The 19613-nt window shown below is 43.2% G+C and overlaps 1 protein-coding gene across 5 annotated transcripts in view; it reads left to right on the top strand.

The window, feature by feature from the left end:
* Positions 1-1524: 1524 nt before the first annotated feature.
* stxbp5a (syntaxin binding protein 5a (tomosyn)) overlaps positions 1525-19613 on the top strand; it is a 101181-nt gene continuing 83092 nt past the window's right edge. For all 5 annotated transcript variants that reach the window (XM_013911213.1, XM_013911212.1, XM_013911211.1 and 2 more), the window contains exons 1-3: positions 1525-1860; positions 1982-2126; positions 4287-4384. In XM_013911213.1, coding sequence (XP_013766667.1) covers positions 1989-2126; positions 4287-4384 — 236 coding nt within the window. In that variant the 5' untranslated portion in view covers positions 1525-1860; positions 1982-1988. The remainder of the gene's footprint in view (positions 1861-1981; positions 2127-4286; positions 4385-19613) is intronic.

The following is a 19613-nucleotide window of genomic DNA, read 5'->3' as shown; positions in this document are numbered from 1 at the left end:
TGTCTTCCTCCCTTCACCCCCAACTGGTCACAACTGATAGCTGCCCTTCCCTTTGCTTTGTTCTGCTAGAAGTTTCTTCCTGTTAAAAGGGAGTTTTCCCTTCCCACCGTCACCAACTGCTTGCTCAAAGGGGGGGCACTTGATTGTTGCTGTTTTCTCTGTATTACTGTAGGGTCTTTATCTTACAACATAAAGCACTTTGAGGTGACTTATGTTTTGATTTTGTGCTATTGAAATAAAACTGAATTGGATTGACTATCTAAATACTGTTTGCACACATCTCAAATCTTTGGTGCCCTTGTACTGGTAGATTTGAAGGGTCAGAGTCCAGCTCTTCAATACTCACCATTCTATTCTAAGTCTGATACACACAAGGTATTAACAATCATATGTCACGGACTCTGCATATCTTAAATCTTTGGAGGATCTCCATGCTTTGGTGGTGGGACATACACCCTCCATAGTTCAAAGCTTTCAACCGTCTGGCATGCTATCCCTCAATATATCCACTAGATGGCAAATATGAAAGTTCTTTCAGAAAAAGTATGTGGAACAGCTAAAGTCAGAGCCCCTCTTTTGTTGCTGACTCATGTGAATGTTAGTCTCAAATCTATAAAGACAGCAAACACACATTAGAGTGTTAATTCCTTTAAAATAAGTAGGATTAAACATTTGTATGTGTTCAACATCTAATCTTAAACAGAATAATAAAGATTAGATCTATTGTGTTGAGAGACATACATGCCATACGGTTCCAGACATTTCCAAACTCCTTCCTTTTCATCAGCTTTGGACTATGAAGTCTTGCTCTTGCGTTGTAGCCATGGAGCTCGGTTGAGCGCGTAAACTTCCACTAGGATGGACACAGTCATTGCTATGGATACTGATAGACGCATTTGCTTGCTCAGCTGTTGGGCTACTTAACGTGGCTCCCTCTCTGCAAACGCTCCTTGCAGCATTCGCCAAAAAATAAATAAATAATGAAATCAAACAGCACAGGGAGCGCAATAACGTCTTTAAAAAGCAGGAAAAAGAAATCCTAAAAAATTAAATATAGATTGAAAGTGGATGATTTTGTCCTTCATGTTATCATTTTTCTCCAAGCCCCCCAAAAACTGTTCAAAATGCAGCTCTAATATTGTTGTGACTGTCTTTTATTGCTGAGCCTGGCACAACCATTTCTTTCGCTTAAAAAAAACAACTGATTTCCACATCCATCATCTGTTGTGCGTGACCCTTAATATGGCGAATCTTCCACGCAAGCACATAAAAAGAGGCGGAGAGGTTAAGGCAAGGGTGTATTGGAAATAATGGCACTGAGCCCCGGTTTGTTTGCTCGTCTGTCTCCACACAGACTCTCTCAACGCTGCTGCATCCCAGGCTCACCAGCATCACCAGGTGCAGTGGAGCAAAACCTACTATACGTGCGTGACAAGGAGGGGAGGGAGGGGGCGTTGTCGCTGGGGCCGATGAAACAAGAGGGAGAGAGCGAGAGAGAGAGAGAGAGAGAGAGAGAGGGTTGGCAAGGTGGCGGGATTTGTGTTGAAGCCTGTTCTGTCAGACATGCGCAAGAGCGTCAGCAGCAGCAGCAGCAGCATCACCACCACCGCCGCCGCCGCTGCGCTGCGTTTCCGCCTTGGCTGAGCGGCGCACACAGTCGAGAGGGGAGGGGAAGGACGCCGAGAGGAAGAACGGAGACGCAGTGGGGCACAGCACGGACTCCAAGGAGCAAATTACACCGACGCACCAGCACCCTCACCGCCCCCTCTCCAGAAACACCTCAAGCGGCGACCTGACCTGTGCGGTGCGCGCGTTGAGCTTTCCAGCATGGAGACTGCGATAAATAATAAGCACTAAAATGTAAGAGCCACAGGGGGGAACAGAGCGCACGCGTGTGTGTGAGAGAAATAAAGTGGCCATTCCCTTTATCTTTTTTAAAAATCATTATTATTGCGGGTGATTTCAATTCTGTGTTCTGCAGTCTGAAAATGAAGAAGTTCAACATCAGGAAGGTGCTGGACGGTTTAAAAGAGGTGTCCTCCTCCACGCCGTCTGTCCAAGTGGGGCCACAAGAGAACCATCTCATCCAGGAGACCCTCCAGTCCGAGCATTTCCAGCTCTGCAAGGTGGGCGAGACTGGAGATTTTTCTTCTTTTTTCCCCCAATCATACAGCTGTTTGCGTATTGGCTTTTAGCGCTAATGATATTTATTGCAGGCAATGTTTTGCACTTATCCCATCTCAGAACACGGATGGTGCAAGTGGAGCTCCACGGAATTATTTATTAGCCGCAAAGCGTTTTACACTGCAGTCTTCTTCTAAACTACAACAAGCACGTGCTCATTAAAGATTTAATGAACATTTGGCGAGCAGCCTGTCCATTTCAGAAAGATCACATCCTATGCGCATAAACAGTGCAACATAGGCAGCTACGATGCGCATGCTGTTTGGCGAGTGCGCTGCACCGACCAGCTGCAAGTTTCTATTCGATTGTTTATGTTTTTGTTAAGTAATTTACTTCGAGCTTTTTTTAAATCACCGAGCAACACGGGGTATGGTAGGGTTAGGGTTGCGCCAGTGTACTGTGTGAAAATCCCGGACTTTTCTGCATGTGCGCATGGCATGAACTGTCATATCGAGGGGTTGGGCTGAACTGATCCCCTCTTGCATAATCTGTTGGTTTGGATTAGTAAAACATTGGTTTGTGATTGATGTGCGTGTGTAAGCGAACGTGTGGCAGTGTGCGTGTTGTCTTTTCCACGCAGTGTCTCTCCATTCCCTTCTTCTCCCTCGTCTTTTCTCTTTCACACATCCCTGCACCCCCCCGTCCGTTCGGTCTCCCTCATCCACACCTAAACACAGACCACTTTATCCCCAGATCATTGGGGACTGATGGCGCCTGAAGTGAGTGCAGGCCTGCTTGGGAGATTAAAAAAGGCTCGCCCTCCTCTGTCTGTATTGACCACAGTAGTAGATGGGATAATTGGGATAATACCCGTCCAGTTTACATGACGTGCAAGCTACTGTTAAGTCAATTCAGTTTCCTCAGCAGCTTTTCTAATTGCCCTTTTAATAGACCCCACTGTGTGCTTCTCATTGATTTCCCAACATATTTAAATTGTGTGCTTGTGAAGCTTTTTTGCTTATTCCACCTAATTTTTTTGATATATTTGAAATCATCTATGTGTGATATCCTTCGTTATGTCTGGTTGCTGGAAAAAAAAATGACACTGCCATTGATTTGCTTTAGCATATTTGCATGATGAAGTCTTTTCTTGTGTGTTAAAAGACTTTTTGTCCTCGTGTATTTTAGTAGTCACATAACAGAGGTGCAAATCCAGGGAGATTAACATCAGTAAGAAGTGTTACGTTGAGAGCGCGTGAAGTAAACACGGGAAAATAATCTAGAATCATGTCAACATACCCGAGGGCTTTGGGGACGTTGGGGTTTGGTGACTAGACAGACCAGCTCAAAGACTGCAGGTTTTATAGCCACGGCAGCCTAAATATGTCTGTCAACAGCAAGATGTCTGATTGAAGTGCCTTTGAACAAGACTTCAGGCTCACTCTTGCACCTTTGCTGTCTGTCTGGACAGGATCTCTCTGTAATGTCTCTCTACGAGGAAGGCAGGTGTCTCTGCTGCACCGAGTGCTTCTTATGTAATGTACTTTAGCCTTCTGTCACTAAGCAAACAAATCCAACAGCCCACCGCCGGCTGACTGATGCCATAAAACTACCCTCACAGAAATGCACAGAGTGAACCAGGAACACCTTATAATGCGTCGCATACCGTAAAGAAGAAACAAAAGCTAATCATAACCTGATTCCTCCTTATCCATGTTTTTTTTTCTCCATGTATTTTATTTCCAGACTTTAAGTGTTATCACGACTGCACGTGGGAGGCAGCGAGAGAAGGAAAACAACATAAAAAGAGGGAAATGAGAGAGAGATGAAATCTCAAATTAGGCCAGTGATTATAAAAGGAACCAAAAAAGCGAGTCCAAATATCATACCTATCATTAAGAAAAGGATATCTGTGCACAGAAAGAGCATTTGTTCCATCTTTTTTTTTTTTTTATATTCCCTTGTCTGCACAATTTCAGTTTTTATATTTCTGTCATAACACTCTTCGCATCCGTCTGGGCTATTTGTTTATCAAAGTCAGGTGTGTGGCATCCACTGACAAAACAACACCCCTGCTGTGAAATGCAAATTGATATTCTCTAACACATTTTCTTTTTCTTTCCCTTCTTTCTTCTTCTTCATTTTTCTACGTATCGCACCAGACTGTCCGTCATGGCTTCCCCTATCAGCCGTCGTCCATGGCTTTTGACCCTGTGCAGAAGATATTGGCCGTTGGCACCCAGAGTGGAGCTCTCAGATTGTATCCTTTTACTTGCCGCTGAGCCTCTATGAGCTGCTGTGGCCCGTGGCAGCTCCTTTGGGTAGGTGCATCCCTGTGAGGCAGCAGCAGGTAAGTGAACAGTCCCCTCAGCTGCTGTTGTCAGACGCTCCTGTATGTTGGCTGGTTTTCAGTATCTTAGAGGGATTTTGGAAAGGTGGGTTTCTTGGGTTTGCGAGCTTCAGTGTTTGATTTCTCTTCAACTTAAAGTCCAACATCCAGATATTATCCCAAGGCGAGACAATGCATAAAATATAGACCACATTTACCTTCACTGAATTTCACAGTTTAGCTGTTTTTTAGACCTTGACCGTGCTACATTCTTGCACCCTTGTGCCGAATGCTAAATCAAAGCAAAGCCCGCACAGACCCCACATATTGAAATACGTGTTGCCGTTCGGCACGTGTGTTAGCTCGCATCGGCTTTCTTGCAATATGAGGACGTTAACACAAACAGGGACAACAGCTTGCGATGAAATGGCACCATGGGGAGTCATATAACTTCAGAGAACGCCCGCGAACTTGCCTGTGTGAGGCCGCTTTTACAGGTCCTCTGTGTGTTCTCCTGCCTGTCCGACAACCTTTGCCAGCTCATTACGGTGTGATTAAGAGCGGTCCGCCTGGCTGTCCCTCTTTCCCACCTGCTGGCAGGTATGGTTGTGACTCAGTCTCGTTCACCTTGCACTGGAAAAAAGGGAGGATGATGATGAGCATGAGAGTCTACTGAACCGTGTTTGCCAGATTTTTTTTAAAAAGATGGGCAGCCTGTGTACCTTTTAAATGTTTTAAGACAGACTGAGTGAGATGGTAGGCACACCACATTTTAAAGCGATAACTGTATGTTCCTAAAGCTTTACAGATTCAAAATAAACCTCAACTGGACTAGAGCAGATTCGATCACTTGTATTAGTAGATACAAGTAGAAATTCCTGCTTTGGTAGGTGAACTATGTTAAGGGGGATAAGCTCAATAGGGCTTGTGTCTTGCTTTCTGGTACATTACCCATTACTTCCAAAGTAGGAAGAAGAAGTTTATAGCGAGTCAGACTATACCGACTTTGGTCGAATGATCTTGTCAGATGTTTCCTGCTGGCTGTAATTGGTCACTTTGAAACTGAATGAACTGAGGGATCTCTTTTGTGTTTGAGTGATGTGGATCAGATAGAGTCTTATCAGAGTCAGTGGAAGGTGAATTGGGAGTCATCTATCTGCTCCTTGGTGTTGGTTCTCCTCCCCTGTTATTTTACTGTTTAGTCAGCCCTGTCTCTTTATCTGATGACAGCGACACCACTGTGGCGCAGATGCAGGCGGTGTAGTTCGAGCTTTCGCGATTCATAAATTGTGTAGTGCTGAGCTGCCGGATGTGGGTCTTGTGGCAGGTTGTGATTTCGTTGAAGTTTTGGCTGGTTGCAGGTTTTGGAAAGGCATCCAGGGATTCCCTGTGCTGATACACATGGTCACATCTAAGCCCTGGCGGGCCATGAGAGGCTTCTCATGGATATCGACGTCTGTGTGAGTGTGTGTATATGTGTGTTTGTTTGCCTGGTTGGCCTGCCAGGACATTTGGCTGCACCCCTCTTCCATGAAGGATTACAGGAAGTGGCAGATCAAGGGCCTCAGCCTGGCAACGTGGCAAAGCACTGAAAATTACAGCACAAACGGGAGGCGTGCACTGATGTGTACACATGTGCGATACATGTCGGTGTTTGTGTTCTCTGAGGATATGTCTCATCCCTGTAGACATAAAGCCAATCATTTCTGTGGTCCCCCAAAACTGCCTCGTATTGGCTGCTCACCACTCACTCTGCCTCTGGCTTCAGCGTCCACCTGGGAAGATGACAATGTCCCTTTGGTGTTATCTGGAGGAGGGAAAGACGGGAAATAGAGAAAGAGCTTGGCTGGTGAGCCCGTGGAAAGAACAGGCCAATAAACCAGGAAGAGCAGAGAGAGAGGGGGAATAGCTAGGGAAGAGTGAGAGAGGCAGGCTATCCCTTTTTTTCAAGATCTAATGGCCAAGAATAGAATCCTTATTGATCTGTGTGTGGTAATGCAGTGAGACAGATATGCCCAAGTGCACACACAGAGACACACACTCAATTGTTTTCTGCACAGTATCTCAACAGCAAAAAGAAGTCATGAGCATTTAAAAAAAACAACGGAATTTGCTGTGCAAGCAGTCACCCCACATTAGCTATCCTTTGGATTAGCTGTGTATTTTCAAAAATAAGCAAGATTGCAAAATGCTGAATTAATAAAGCAGTTTTTTTAGTGGTTTTAGTGATGAGACAGTGTTTCTGATGAAGGTGGAGGAGCAAAAAAAAAAAAGAAAGCTTCCCTTGTTTCCTATGCCCTTTATTTCTTGGCCAAATACTTTCTGATGACGCTACTTTTCAATGAACACTGCAGAGGCCCTTTTAGTGTTTACCAGGAGGTCAACCACAAGGCCATCAACATAAGACAAAAAGATGAGAAGATTAGCTTTTCACCGGACTAAAAAAAACACTGTTGCAATCTTGGCTTCCAGCATTCATAAAAAAGAAAAGGTTAAAAGATAAAATGAGCATTTAGCTTGAAACCATTCTGCAATGATGCTCTTGCTTCTTCCTCCACACCTCTTTTTAATGTGATGCTGTGGATCAACATGAAGGGTAAAAGTGAAAAGAGGATTGTGTTAAATAATAGTAGTGTCAGTACTGAGAGTAATGCTAGTTTTTGCCTTAATTAAACCGCATGTGCCAGCCGAGCTCCATCATACGAGTCTTGTATAGCGCTTTTCTGCTCTACTTGAATACTCAAAGCACTTCATACAGCATGTCTCATTCAGCCATCCACACACACATTCGCACAAGCACTTTTTTATATGTCTAAGTGCTCTCCGTATAACATTCACACTCAGGAGCAACTTGGGCTTCAGTAACTTGTTCACTATCATCAGGATACTTTGGCATACCAAAGACAAAACTAACACTAACCAAGCGTGCAGTTAATACCTGCTATACTTCTCTTAGAAGCTGTTAGCCTTTATTGTAATAGACCAGCTGTAGACAGGAAAACTGGGAGAAGGACCAGGGGTAGGGCTTTGGAGCGGATTCAAACGCAGTGCTTAACCCATTAAAGTCTTTACATTAAAAAGTGCTATATCCTGCATAATAATTCAGTTCCAATTCAATTTTATTTATATAGCGCCAAATCACAACAACAGTCGCCTCAAGGCGCTTTATATTGTAATGTAGACCCTACAAAAATACATACAGAGAAAAAACACAACAATCATATGACCTCCTATGAGCAAGCACTTTGGCGACAGTGGGAAGGAAAAACTCCCTTTTAACAGGAAGAAACCTCCAGCAGAACCAGGCTCAGGGAGGGGCGGGGCCATCTGCTCCGACTGGTTGGGGTGAGAGAAGTAGTCGATATATGAGATTGCAGGCGTATGATAAGCATGGGACAAGTGACATCAACACATGGATCAGTTACCCGTAGTTAAGGATCTCCAACTTCAGTATATTGGAGTAATCAAGTACAATCTAAAGTGTGTCAAACTGTCAACAACTGTGAAAATCTTTTGCTCATTTTTGGTCAGATATTTTCTATGCTGTGTCAGCAAGAACGTGTAATACTGAACACGATTTTAATCGGACATTGATTTTGCGCATCAAAGCAACAGTATATAGAAACTGAGTGTCCGGCTGACAGAAAACATTTACAGTTTTGGAATGTGATAACGCTGGAACCAGAGTCATCTGTATGTATTTCAATTTCTGGGTGGTCTGCAGCAAATGTGTTTAACACTGTGGCAGCATCACCTCCCCAGAGAGATCGCTCTTTACTAATGGTGGCCAGGAGAAATGGCAGCGCTATAACTCAGAGACTCCCTGTGAGCCAGCAAGACGCAGATCAATAGATCAAATTGTCAGTCCATGCTCCGCCAGATTATCTCATCGACAAACGCAGGACATCATAGGCCTCACACGTCCAAATGGAGGCACACAGGCACACACACAGAAGCGCGTGCGCTCATCCCCAGAATTATTATTTCAGAATAGCTGTCCGGAGGTGGCTGAGGTAACATGCAGTTGTGCCTCTGCACATATGCACACGCACGATGATAGATGATTTGTACAGATGTTAATGGATGCGGATGCAAATAATGTGTGACGTGCACAAAAGGGCAAACATTTGTATATGCGAGCAGACTCTGGTGGATGCAGAAACGGCGCGTGCATGCATGCACGCATGCAGATTCTGATTCAATGAGTGAGTGTGCTACCCTTCAACGTTTGCCCACAGTCACTTGAAAATCTTGCTGAGACGTGATCTTAATGACACAGATTGTTTTTACTTAGCAATACAAGCGTGAATTTAATTGGTATAATATGCACCAAAGGAAGTGTTCAGTTGTAGCTCACAATCTCTACAGCGCTTCATCATATGTATGCGAGGGAAGTTCTTATTTTGATTAAACTCGCGATGAAACGTTATTAATATTTCCGTGTATTTCAATATATGTGAGACTCTCTTGGAGGATTCCAGTGATATAAGTTCTGGGTTATTATTATTATTGCTTTCATAGTACAGTTCGACTTTAACAAATAATTACAGTGATCCTCTGGCTACTTTTCTCTGCATAGCTGCACTATCTTTAGAGATGGAGGGGAAAGCTAAAGCTTGTTTTCAGGTCATAGAGCATTTATTCAGTTGTTTGGTCTTTTATCTGTTTTGTTAAAACTTTCTTTTCTTTGCTTTTTTTGTGGTGTGATTTAGGTTCTTGATTGCAAGCAACTGAGTGTAGAAGGGAAATGCATATTTTATATATTGGTGACTTAAACATCAGTGTACGTATTTCTTCACATTTCATATAATCTGCTCTGGTGGAAAGGTCTACAAAATTTACAAATGTATAGTTTGTTTCCTACTCAGTGGCTAGCTGGAGAGCTGGCAGTAGCATATGGGGGATGAAGGATTGTGGTTTGGTATCACAGAATATAAAGAGGGATTAGTATCTCATCCCAGCGGACCTCATTTTACTTTTCACACAAGTAGAACAAGGACTGGGGGAGAGAAAGAAGAGAAAATCTGTTGAAATTAAGTCTTAAAACTGCCAGTCGATATAACCGTGTGATATAGTCCAAAAAACAAAAAAGTCTTGAAAGTTTAGCCCGTGGTAAGGTCACAAGGGAACTTCCAAGATGTGGCTTTCATGTCAGTTCTGTGCACATCAACTTTACACTATTACCGGAACAAAGAGGGCATGTGTTTGTGGCTGTGCGCTGTATTGAAGTGCTGTTAATCAAAGACCCCTTATGTACCAGGTTTGAATCTTTCATGCCCTCCCAAAGCACTCAGCGTCCTCTGTTCTATCGGTTCTTAGAAATGGAAAACAAATTTTGCTGCATCAGTACCGCAACAGTGTTTTTGCTGCTTCCCCCTGTCCAATATCCTGACAGCGTGTTCTGCTTAAGTCCTTTAGCCTTGACAGGCACCAAATGGGATCCGGGTTTAGGGTGATTAAAGTTGTGCTGCCATGTTGCTTCTCCTCAATAATTTAGTGTACATTTATCTCCAGCTCTTACTCCTCTTGCTCCTTGTCTCTCTGCTCTGTTAACTCCTGCCTTGTCAGGGATGATGAGTGTGTGTATGTCTGCGCATTAAAGAGAGGCATGTGGCTTTGATGGTTTAAACCGTTTGACCAGTTAACTAATGGAAAAGTGCACATGTAAAAGTAAAGTTCATCCAGACACACAGGCCTTCCTACTTACCATGACTCATCACATTTAAGGTGGGAACTTGAAGGACTGCTTAATAAGTGCTGTCTAGAAGCTTTTGACCAAAGGCACATTTTACATCTGCTGGTTGTTAATGCATGTGCACTTTTTCATTCTTTTGTCTGTACACTGCATGAAAAGAAACCAAGCTATAAGTAATGCACATGTACTGACTGTTTGATGCAGAGTAGCAATGCCTGAGAGGTCACCAACCTGTGCACTAATTATTCCCAACAGACGGGAGACAATGCTTGAGTGGCTCAATGTAAATACACAGTGTCACGTGGGCTGGAGAGAATAAATAGGTTTATATTTGAACACACGCACTGGGAGAGTGTACCTATTGTACTGGATGTTGACCGGCTTTATTCTGACTGCTTGTGGACAGGTGAAGCTACACTGTCTGTGTTAGCTGTAATTATTAACTGTAAGTAACCATGAAAAGATTGATTTTCTCTCTGACCACTTTAACATGGGTAGAAAGTCACACTAAGGTGATCTTAGTGGTACTAAGCAAATCCCTATGTTAGCCTGAAGGAGCCTTAGTTATAAGGTTAGCTAACATTTTCCAGGACAGTGGAGCAAACGCAGTAAGAAGTTTGGATTGACATTTTTAATCCTGCCTGCAAAACTCTAATTGATGTGGTCTAAGGAGTTTGGAAAGAAAAGCGTCTGGACTTCTTTAAGTTGCTTGAAGATGTTTCACCTCTCATCCGAGAAGCTTCTTCAGTTCTAAGGTCAAATGGTGTCTCAGATTTAAGCCCTGTGGGAGTGTCCCCCCAAGAGGTACAATGGATCCCCTATTGATCCTCTACCTAATCACACGAGCCAAGGTGTGACAACGGGTGTAGGTCACAATCAGCCGAGGTTTCGGGTGAGCTCATTGTTAAACCTAGCCCCACCCTATCATGTGATTTCCTGAGGTCAATGGCCCAGGATGTGAGTGGGTGTTAAGGCGTCTGGGAAGGGAAACCAGAAACTGGATTATTGATGGCAGACAGTTGGTGTCGTAAGCCACCGCCTCTGTGCAAAAATGGCCGTTCACAGTGGACATAGATGGACTCTTTCACTTCTCTTTCAAACCATCTGTCTTATCTGTCCGAAATGTGAACACTGGTATCCTCAAAAGAGTGACCTTTGTCCTTTAGATGCAGATAGACAGCCGAGTCTTGTCCCGTGGAGGTGGCTCTTCTATGTTGTGCTGTGCATTTATGAAGTGGCTGTTTGGTCCCTCCCACAGGGCTTAAATCTGGGACTCCCCACCATTTGACTTTACAACTGAAGAAGCTTCTTGGATGAGAGGCGAAACGTCTTCAAGCAACTTAAAGACGCTTTTCTTTCCAAGCTCCTTAGACTACGATGACCTGAATGACTCAGAACCTTCACAGACATCTAATTGAGGATGGACGAATATGGGTTTTCCTAAAAAGTGCTTTGAGCGCTCAGTTGATGGACTGTTGGAGTAGAAAAGAACTATATAAGTACCAGTCCATATGAGTTGCTGTATAAATTAGAGATGTATGTAGGAATTTTAAGGGCGTGGAAGCATGTCGGTATTTACCAACAGTTACAGTTTCCATGTTCAGTGAGATATTAAGAAAGGCATTTCAGGCCCTCACACTTTCCCTTTTTAGCTGTCTAATCAATTTGCTGCTCATTTATCGCTTCATTTAACTTCATTGTTGCTTTCATCCCATGTCTTAGCAATATTCTCAGTGGTTGTAGTTCTATTATAACCAAAGCAGTGGCCAAAACTGTGAAAATATCACCCATTTTGTAACATACTGATAATCTTTGATCTGAGACGTGAGCTCCATTTTAACCACGCCACTCTTGATAACATACTCGCCGCTGTGCTGTTCGGCCTAGCGAGTGAGTGACAGTCAGAGCCCGCAGCTCTGTCGGAATGTTGTGATTTACGGCAGGATCTATTTCGCACAGCTGCATTTTCAGCATTGGCTGGGCCACTTGTGAGGATCATGTTCCTATTGTATTGATTTGCACTCGTGTAAGTCCTGGTCAATATTCTTCTCTTAATGTAACGGCATCCTTGCAACCAAGAGCTTTGACCACTGTCCGGTTGCTGTACAACAGCAGGTCCCTTGTCATCAAGAGTCAAGCATTAAAGGTAAATACCCTGCACACTCTAATAGATTGTTTGGTGTCATTGTGAATGGCTTCCGATTAAGTGATGATACTTGTGGTAACCCTATGCTTCCTATTGATTTCATTTGTGAGTCTGTCGCTTTCATTATCGTAGCACTTTGGTTGACTCCCAGAGGACTAAATGCTGGTGCTTCAGAAATCATGTAAACCGTTCGTTTCTTTCCTTTCAAAGCTAAAAAAAAAAGCTCCAGATTGCCCTTTGCCTATAAATAGCCGATTATTTGGTAGGTTAAGTACAAGCTGTTGTTTGCAACTTTCCAAGAGAAGGTTTTGGCGCGTGCTGATAGCGCTCCCCTGTCAAGGGATATAAATATCACTTCATCATACATGCTGGAAATCCGGCGTCTCGCTGAAATATCACTGTCATCTAACAAATCATACATGACGTCAACAGAGAACACGCAGTATGGGATTCATTTAAAGGCATTTTTGAGGTTGAATGAGAATGCGATGTCCTTCGATTACCGTCAGTACACACAGTGTGTGCCAGGGGATTGTTCTGGTCTGTAAACACATGTTTATCCTCACGTCTGGGAGGGTGAACATGTGTCCTGAGCATGGCTTTGTGGCCTGCTCTCTACGGTAAAGAACTGATAACACAAAGCAAGAAGCAGCTTGTGCAAGAAATCGTAACTGCATAACTGTCCCGCACATGCTTTGCTGTCAAAATGACTGGACTGAATTAAAGGCTTCTCCTCGAGTGGATAAAAACGCTTCATTTGATGAGCTAAAAATAAGCAAAAAAAACCCCCGAGTGTTTGTTCAGGTGCTTGTTTCAATATGACGTGAGCGGTTGAGACTCGGTGGTTTTGCTTGACATTGTTGTTAATGTGTGGAACTGTGGTGGGGGTGAGTCAAACTTATGCTGTCAGGTTGGCACAGTCCCTGTGGTGCTTGTAGGGGGACTGGCTTACAGAACGCTGTGAAGCACAAAGATTTTGTCATCTTGCTTTTCCCCCTGCCTTTGACGTGACCTCCGGGTCTCCGTAGGGCCACGACTCTGAAATGACTGTGAAGTATTTGTCTCACTCTTTTCTACATTTTCTTCTGTTATGCATTGTGCTTTTAAAATGTATTTTATTTTATCTAAGCTCCTGATTTTGCTACTTATTCTCTGCATCCAATTATTTCTTCTCAACCACTGTAGGCAGTCTTCCACTCTGTCTCAAGGGCCGCTGCTGCCTCCGCATTAATGTTTCATATGTTTCCTTATGATTTGGCTTCGGAACACTCTCCTCTTCCAATCGCTTTACCCAGACATCCAGGAGCTTATCTTGCGAGAGGTGACGCGCATGTTAATGTTCGCCACATGTGCTTTGTTTCCCCAACACAACGGTTATGACCAATTAATTAAAAGCAAAATGTAAAAAGGCCATTATGCCAAGCTCCAGAAACAGATAGATTGTTAGTTAATGATGTTTTATTATGTAAATCTAATTAAATTACATGAAAATTACCAGTGTTTTTCACACGTTTAAAAAAATTGATCTTTAAAATACAGCCTACAGGTAAAGTAAACATAATGACATTTTGTAGTACATAGCTACATTTATCACCTCTTCAAAATCATAAAATTAGAATCACAAATTCCAGATTAGATATCAGGGATTAAAATCTCCATTAGGAGTGGCAGGTAGCCCCAGTCTTGTTTAAACCTCTTCCTTCTAGGGTGTTTGCTTTGCTTTCTTTTACCCTCACGTCTTCAAGAGCTCTCCAAGGCCCTGACAAAAAGGCTTCTGGATGGCTGTGAGCTAGGGAAAAGATTTTTGAAAAGGTTTCCAAATGACTTGAGAGTAATCGTTCCCCTGTAAGGAAAATCACTCAAACAAGTGGTATAGATTTCAAATCACTACCGATGTGTCCAGGACCGACTGTTCCAGCAAAGTCATTCTAATAGCACGTCACTTGCTTTAAAAGAAGTCTAAAACAACCCAACATGTAGTCAGAGGATCTTAAAGTAACTCTTGCAACTGTTGTTGTTCAAAAAATCAGGAAATATCACACATTTGATCTGAATGGGAAGCGTGGCAAGAAGAGTTTTTGTTGTCCAGAAAGAACAAAACTACAGTTTGCCAATGAAAATGATTAATCAGGTCTTTTGGAATAAAGTGTTTTGGAGTGACACGTCAAAGATGGATACAGAATTGGCGACATAAACGGTAGAAATGTTTGGCATGGACTGAAGGCAGTTTTTAAGTGCAAATCATGGTGTTGGGAAAGTTATGGTTTGAGGTTGCCTTGCTGCCTCAGAGAACGGGCAGCTCGAGTCACTGACTAAAAATAAATCCTGATATCAAAAGGGCACTTGCAGATAATGTGAGGCCAGCTGATGATTCTGTAAGCATGAATACATAAAACATGTAAAGCTGCAAATCAGCCAAAACCTGAGGGCTAAAACCAGATTTGAACCTTTTGCGAGTGTGCAAAGGAGGAAAGACAGAAAGGTTCCCAAGGCGCCAGAACTTGAGGAATTGCCTGTCACTGCGTTTTTATGCGCTGAGATGTGGGTGTATGTGTGTGATAAAGACTCTTGTAGACAGAGACGGAGCTGCATGCATACAGTAGGTAGGTGTCCTTGCCTTGCCTTTTCTATATTTATGTGTAGTTAACCTCAGCAAGGCCTTAACGTTCACACAAATGAACCATCTGTTGTGACAGACACACAAAGTTTCCTATAGTTTTATTGCTTCACAGCTTAGGTCCAAGACGTACGATTATGCAATTTGAGTCTGAGTCTTCTATGTCATGCTTTTTATCTTCTTTGCTAAAGGCTAATTTCTACATAGTCAACTAAATCAGCTCCAGCTGTAGAATATTAGCGTCTCTGTCAGCTCTAGCTAACAAACCTAGACTGCCAGTGTGGACATGTGGGTTATGTTGCTCATAAGCATATTATGGAAGATATAACTAACTGCAACTAAGATATTTGTCGTTTAACTGCCGCAAAAACCTTCGAGCAGGATAAATCTGGTCCTACTTGTAGCACATGCTCCGCGTTGCACAGTCAGTGTTAAGCAGTGTACACCAGCTGAACAAAGTGTGTATGACACTTACCTTAAGATAATACTTTGCACAGTCATCTGAAGCTGCTCATGGCTATGTCCAACAGAAAAATTTCTCACCACGCTGGAACGACCTCTCAGATGTTCTTTTTTTTTTTTTTTTAAGAGCTCTGCTCCTGCACTGGCCTTACACACATAAATTGAAATTGTATGTTTTGTGTATATGTAACATGTTAGAAACTTAGTAAAGAAACATGCTAGGGGCAGCTGTGCCACAATAACAAAATAGCAGCACTTGTATGGCTGTCACTGTGCATTATTTGTCAAAGAGAAAGTATTTGACATAAAATAAAGTGTAGCTGGTGGGCAGTGTCTGGGGAAAGATGATGTTAGAACAAACAAACAGGTTGTGTTTTACTTCCTTTTTTTTTGCTGAATCATGTACAAAATGCTTTGCTTTGGTAAGACTTAATGTTGTTAATATCTCCTGATAGGACAGAGTGTAATAGCATCTACAAAAAAAGGGGAAAAAAGGAAAGAAATAAAAAAAGAAACCCTCAAATGTTTTACTTTTATATGAGAAAAGGCTTCATTAGCCCATCTGCAAAATGAGTCCCTGTATTGTCCTGCAGCTTCTGTGGTTTCCATGGTCACAAAGGGGGCAGCGATGGAAAAGTTAAAACATAACCCTGTACATTTATAAAAGCAGAAAGTGCACTCTTACAGCTTGCTGTTGCCGCTGACTTCAGTAATGTGTCACCAAGGTCTTCAGTCTGTCTGAAAGCATCCAAGTAGACAAACAAATCCTATTTACTCTCAATTTAAACAATATGAATTTCAAATCTTTCTGATTTCCACGGCTGCTTTTGCACCAGTGGAAATTGCAGTTGAGTGTAGGAGGCTGTGATATATGTGGCCTCTCACTTTTAGGTAATTTGACTGGTATAGGCCTTTCACAGTGCTTGGAGTGCCTGTCATTGCTGTTGCTAACATTTCAAAAGCCCCACCCTGAATTTAAATCCACCTTTTAGCCCTGAGTCTAGCTTTCTTATTTGGGAGGAAGATATTATTGTCGGTCCCCATGCCCTGCTGAAGTGAGCTCTGTGTTTTATTTTTCTGTACTTGCCCTACATTTACATTATAATCTATTCCATACGAACTGGCCAAACTTAGTTTGATCGCAGATTCATGCACTGGGACATTGATTTATTTCACCTCCCTCGACTGAGAGCACTGGATGGCTTCTGTGTCTCTTCCTTATGCTGACAGTGACATTGCAAACAAATGTTTGAAATTTTCCCCAGCTCGAGAGAAAAGGCTCTAAATGTCCGATCAGTGACTTAAGCCTCACTGCTGCCAGCCTAAATAAATGGCATTTTGTAATGGAGTTTGCTTGAGTAAAGCCAATGTCCTAAACTTTAGCCGACTGAGACTGCGAGCCTGGACTTGGCACAGTCTTTGTCTGTCAATAAGAGCTCCGCAAATCCCGACGTTCGCCTTCCTCCGCTGGTAGCTGCAATGGTATTTATCCCCCTGTTGCTTCTCTAGGCTGCTCTTTAGTATGCAGTCCTGCCGAGTGCCTGCAGGCAAGACACGCATGTCACATGACGCGATGACTCAGGCTTTAATGCTCTGCCACATGGCTGGCATGTGCACAGGCCCCCCTCCCCACTCAGCTCTCAGCCTGTTGCTAAGTGTGACAGGCCTATATTTAAGTCCATAAGAGTATGCTAACGACCAAGATGTTTGTCTCTCTGTGGCACGTGACTGGCCATCGGGCTGCACTTTTGTCTGATATGTGCACAGCGTGGAAGATATTGTCCTATAAAATGTGGAAATGGTGGGGGGTGGTTGGGCAAGGATGTTGAGATGCACATCTCAGGACCCGAGGGGATGTATGTGGAGGAGGGCTGACGGGGGAAAATAAGGACAAAATTCTAGACGTGTTTGTCCAGAGACAAAGCTATATGTCTATGTGTCTGTCTGCTGTAGCATCATCCAGCTGGGAGTTGGCGACTCCATATGAGGGGACGTATACTGGGATTCTTTTTGTTTTTCACAAGCATGGAGACTTCTGGGATAACATCAACATGACGCAAAGCTGTCAAGACATAAATACCTAAAAGTGGTGCAGATGTGTCCTTGGATTGTCATTCATTGCAGCACAAGCAGGCTGCAAGCCCTACAGCTATAGGAGACAAGATGACAATCAACAGGAAGAGCAGAGGGATGATCTCACTGCAGACTGACGAAGTTGCATCTAAGTTTAGAAAAGTGAAGAGGAGGATGAGAAATTAGAGGGAGATAAAGTGTACTGTAGGAGTGTATGCATATGGACGCTAGCCATAGTGGTTGCAGCCATTCAGCTCTGTGACTCAGAACTGTGGTGCTGTGTGGGTGGGGTTTGCAGAGATTGGAAGGGCAAAAAATTGGCTTCTGATCTAACTGTAATCAGACCTCTGTCCAAGCACAAGCCACCGCACTTTGGCCATTTGTCTGCTGTGACAGCAGGTTGAAGTGTCAGACCCCTAGAGGGCTGGGAGACCCATCGCTTCTTACTCACCACACAGTGCACTGTAGATCCGCCGGCCTCCGTCAAACAGAGCATCGTTTCTCTGTTTGACTGTATTCGAGCAAGGACTGCCCGTGAAAGAAAAGGACAGCTTCACAGCTTGTGTATCGCCACTTTCATCCCTGTGATGAAGCAGCTAATTTGTTTGATAAGCCAGAAGCCCCCTCCGTCTCTCAGGCGACCAGCAGGTGTGAGCGATGAACAAGCGGTAGGAGAGGTCTCAGTAAGCCACGCCGCTAGGCCCCCATTAAGCCTCGACTGGGGTCTATTGGCCTTATTTCTTCTCCTGTCTGGTGCTTGGCAGTGCTTTTGCTTTCACATTAAAAGTGGGCGTTGATGATTGCCAATAACACGATGAGGCGGGGGGTAACAATGGTGAGTGCATTAACCTTTGCGGCAGACCTCAAAATATTAGCATCCAGACGGATAATGAATGCAGTTAACTACTTCACTGACGGTTGCATCACCGGTTTAAATGCAAACAAAACTGAATCCTTTAAAGAAGAGTATTGTTAGGTTTCATCTCACTCTCAGGCTGATCCTTGTTGCAGCAGCTTGCCCAGGTGGTCATTTTTAGAAACTGTTGCTGCAGTATAATGCATTTTTAATGGCTGAGGCCATTGTATTAGACTGTGCTCTTTAAGTATATGCATTTAATGTATGTAAATGGCTGTCCTTTATGAGAGTTCATGGGTGTGTGTACAGCTGGTGCATTCTGCATGCATGAGGTGTCTTTACTGCCATTATAAGGAGAACTGCTGGTTCAGTGTGTGTGTGTAAGGGTCTATCAGCATATAGCATGTGTGAGTTAGTATATGAGTGTCTGCATTTCTGCTTGTGTACCAGCTAACAGTGGGACTAATGTGATGCAGCAGCTCTGGGCTTCAGACAGAGTCCCTGAATCATTTTTGAATAAGCTCTATTGGGCTCAGATTCCCAGAGGTCTCTCCAATAATGCTTTCATCATGCCTGCGCTTCTTCCAAAATTAATTTGAGGATTTGGCAAGCCTTTAAAATGACGATCCAAAATAAAAGTGGAAACAAACAACCTGCAACCGGATATTTTACAAAGAATTTCCCTTTTTTTAAAATCATTTTATTTTAATGTTCGCTAGAACCGTTAGAATACACACAAAATGAGACATGAGATCTTGTTTCATGAAATGCCGGTACCACACCTGGACTGTGCTGAAATCACAGTCAAACACTACTTAGACGTACGATGATGCCTCGACTCATATATTTAGTTTGACTTTATATTGTCTGTACATTAACTTTCTCACAAACATTCAAACCACCATTTTTTCCCCTTGTGTCTTATATTTTCCACCAGCTATTCTGAATAAAGAAGATTTACTCCAGTTTAGTATTAAATCTGCACTGTTCAGACATGACTAAACATAAACATAAAGGGTAGCTTTGTTCCTAATACTCACAAACAAAAAAAAAATACAAAACACCCAGGAAGCTGAATCCAATTACTGAACCTAGGGAAGCAAAACTGAACATAACACACGTAAGACAAGGGACTATCAAAGTGAAACAGGAAACGGTGAGACAGTGACCTAGACTTAAGACATACAAACCTGACGCAGGGAAGAAGTAAACGCAGAGACGTTACTAAACGAGAACAAGACTCACTTTACACAACAGGAAAACCAGACAACTACAGAGACAAGGCACAGAGAGTGTAGACAGAGAGGGACC

Source organism: Pundamilia nyererei, unplaced genomic scaffold (assembly GCF_000239375.1).
Source record: "Pundamilia nyererei isolate P.nyererei 1_Seehausen unplaced genomic scaffold, PunNye1.0 scaffold00058, whole genome shotgun sequence".
In the NCBI taxonomy this organism is placed as follows: domain Eukaryota; kingdom Metazoa; phylum Chordata; class Actinopteri; order Cichliformes; family Cichlidae; genus Pundamilia; species Pundamilia nyererei.
The sequence above is the reverse complement of the archived record's forward strand: the minus strand, read 5'-3'. Positions and strand labels throughout refer to the sequence as shown.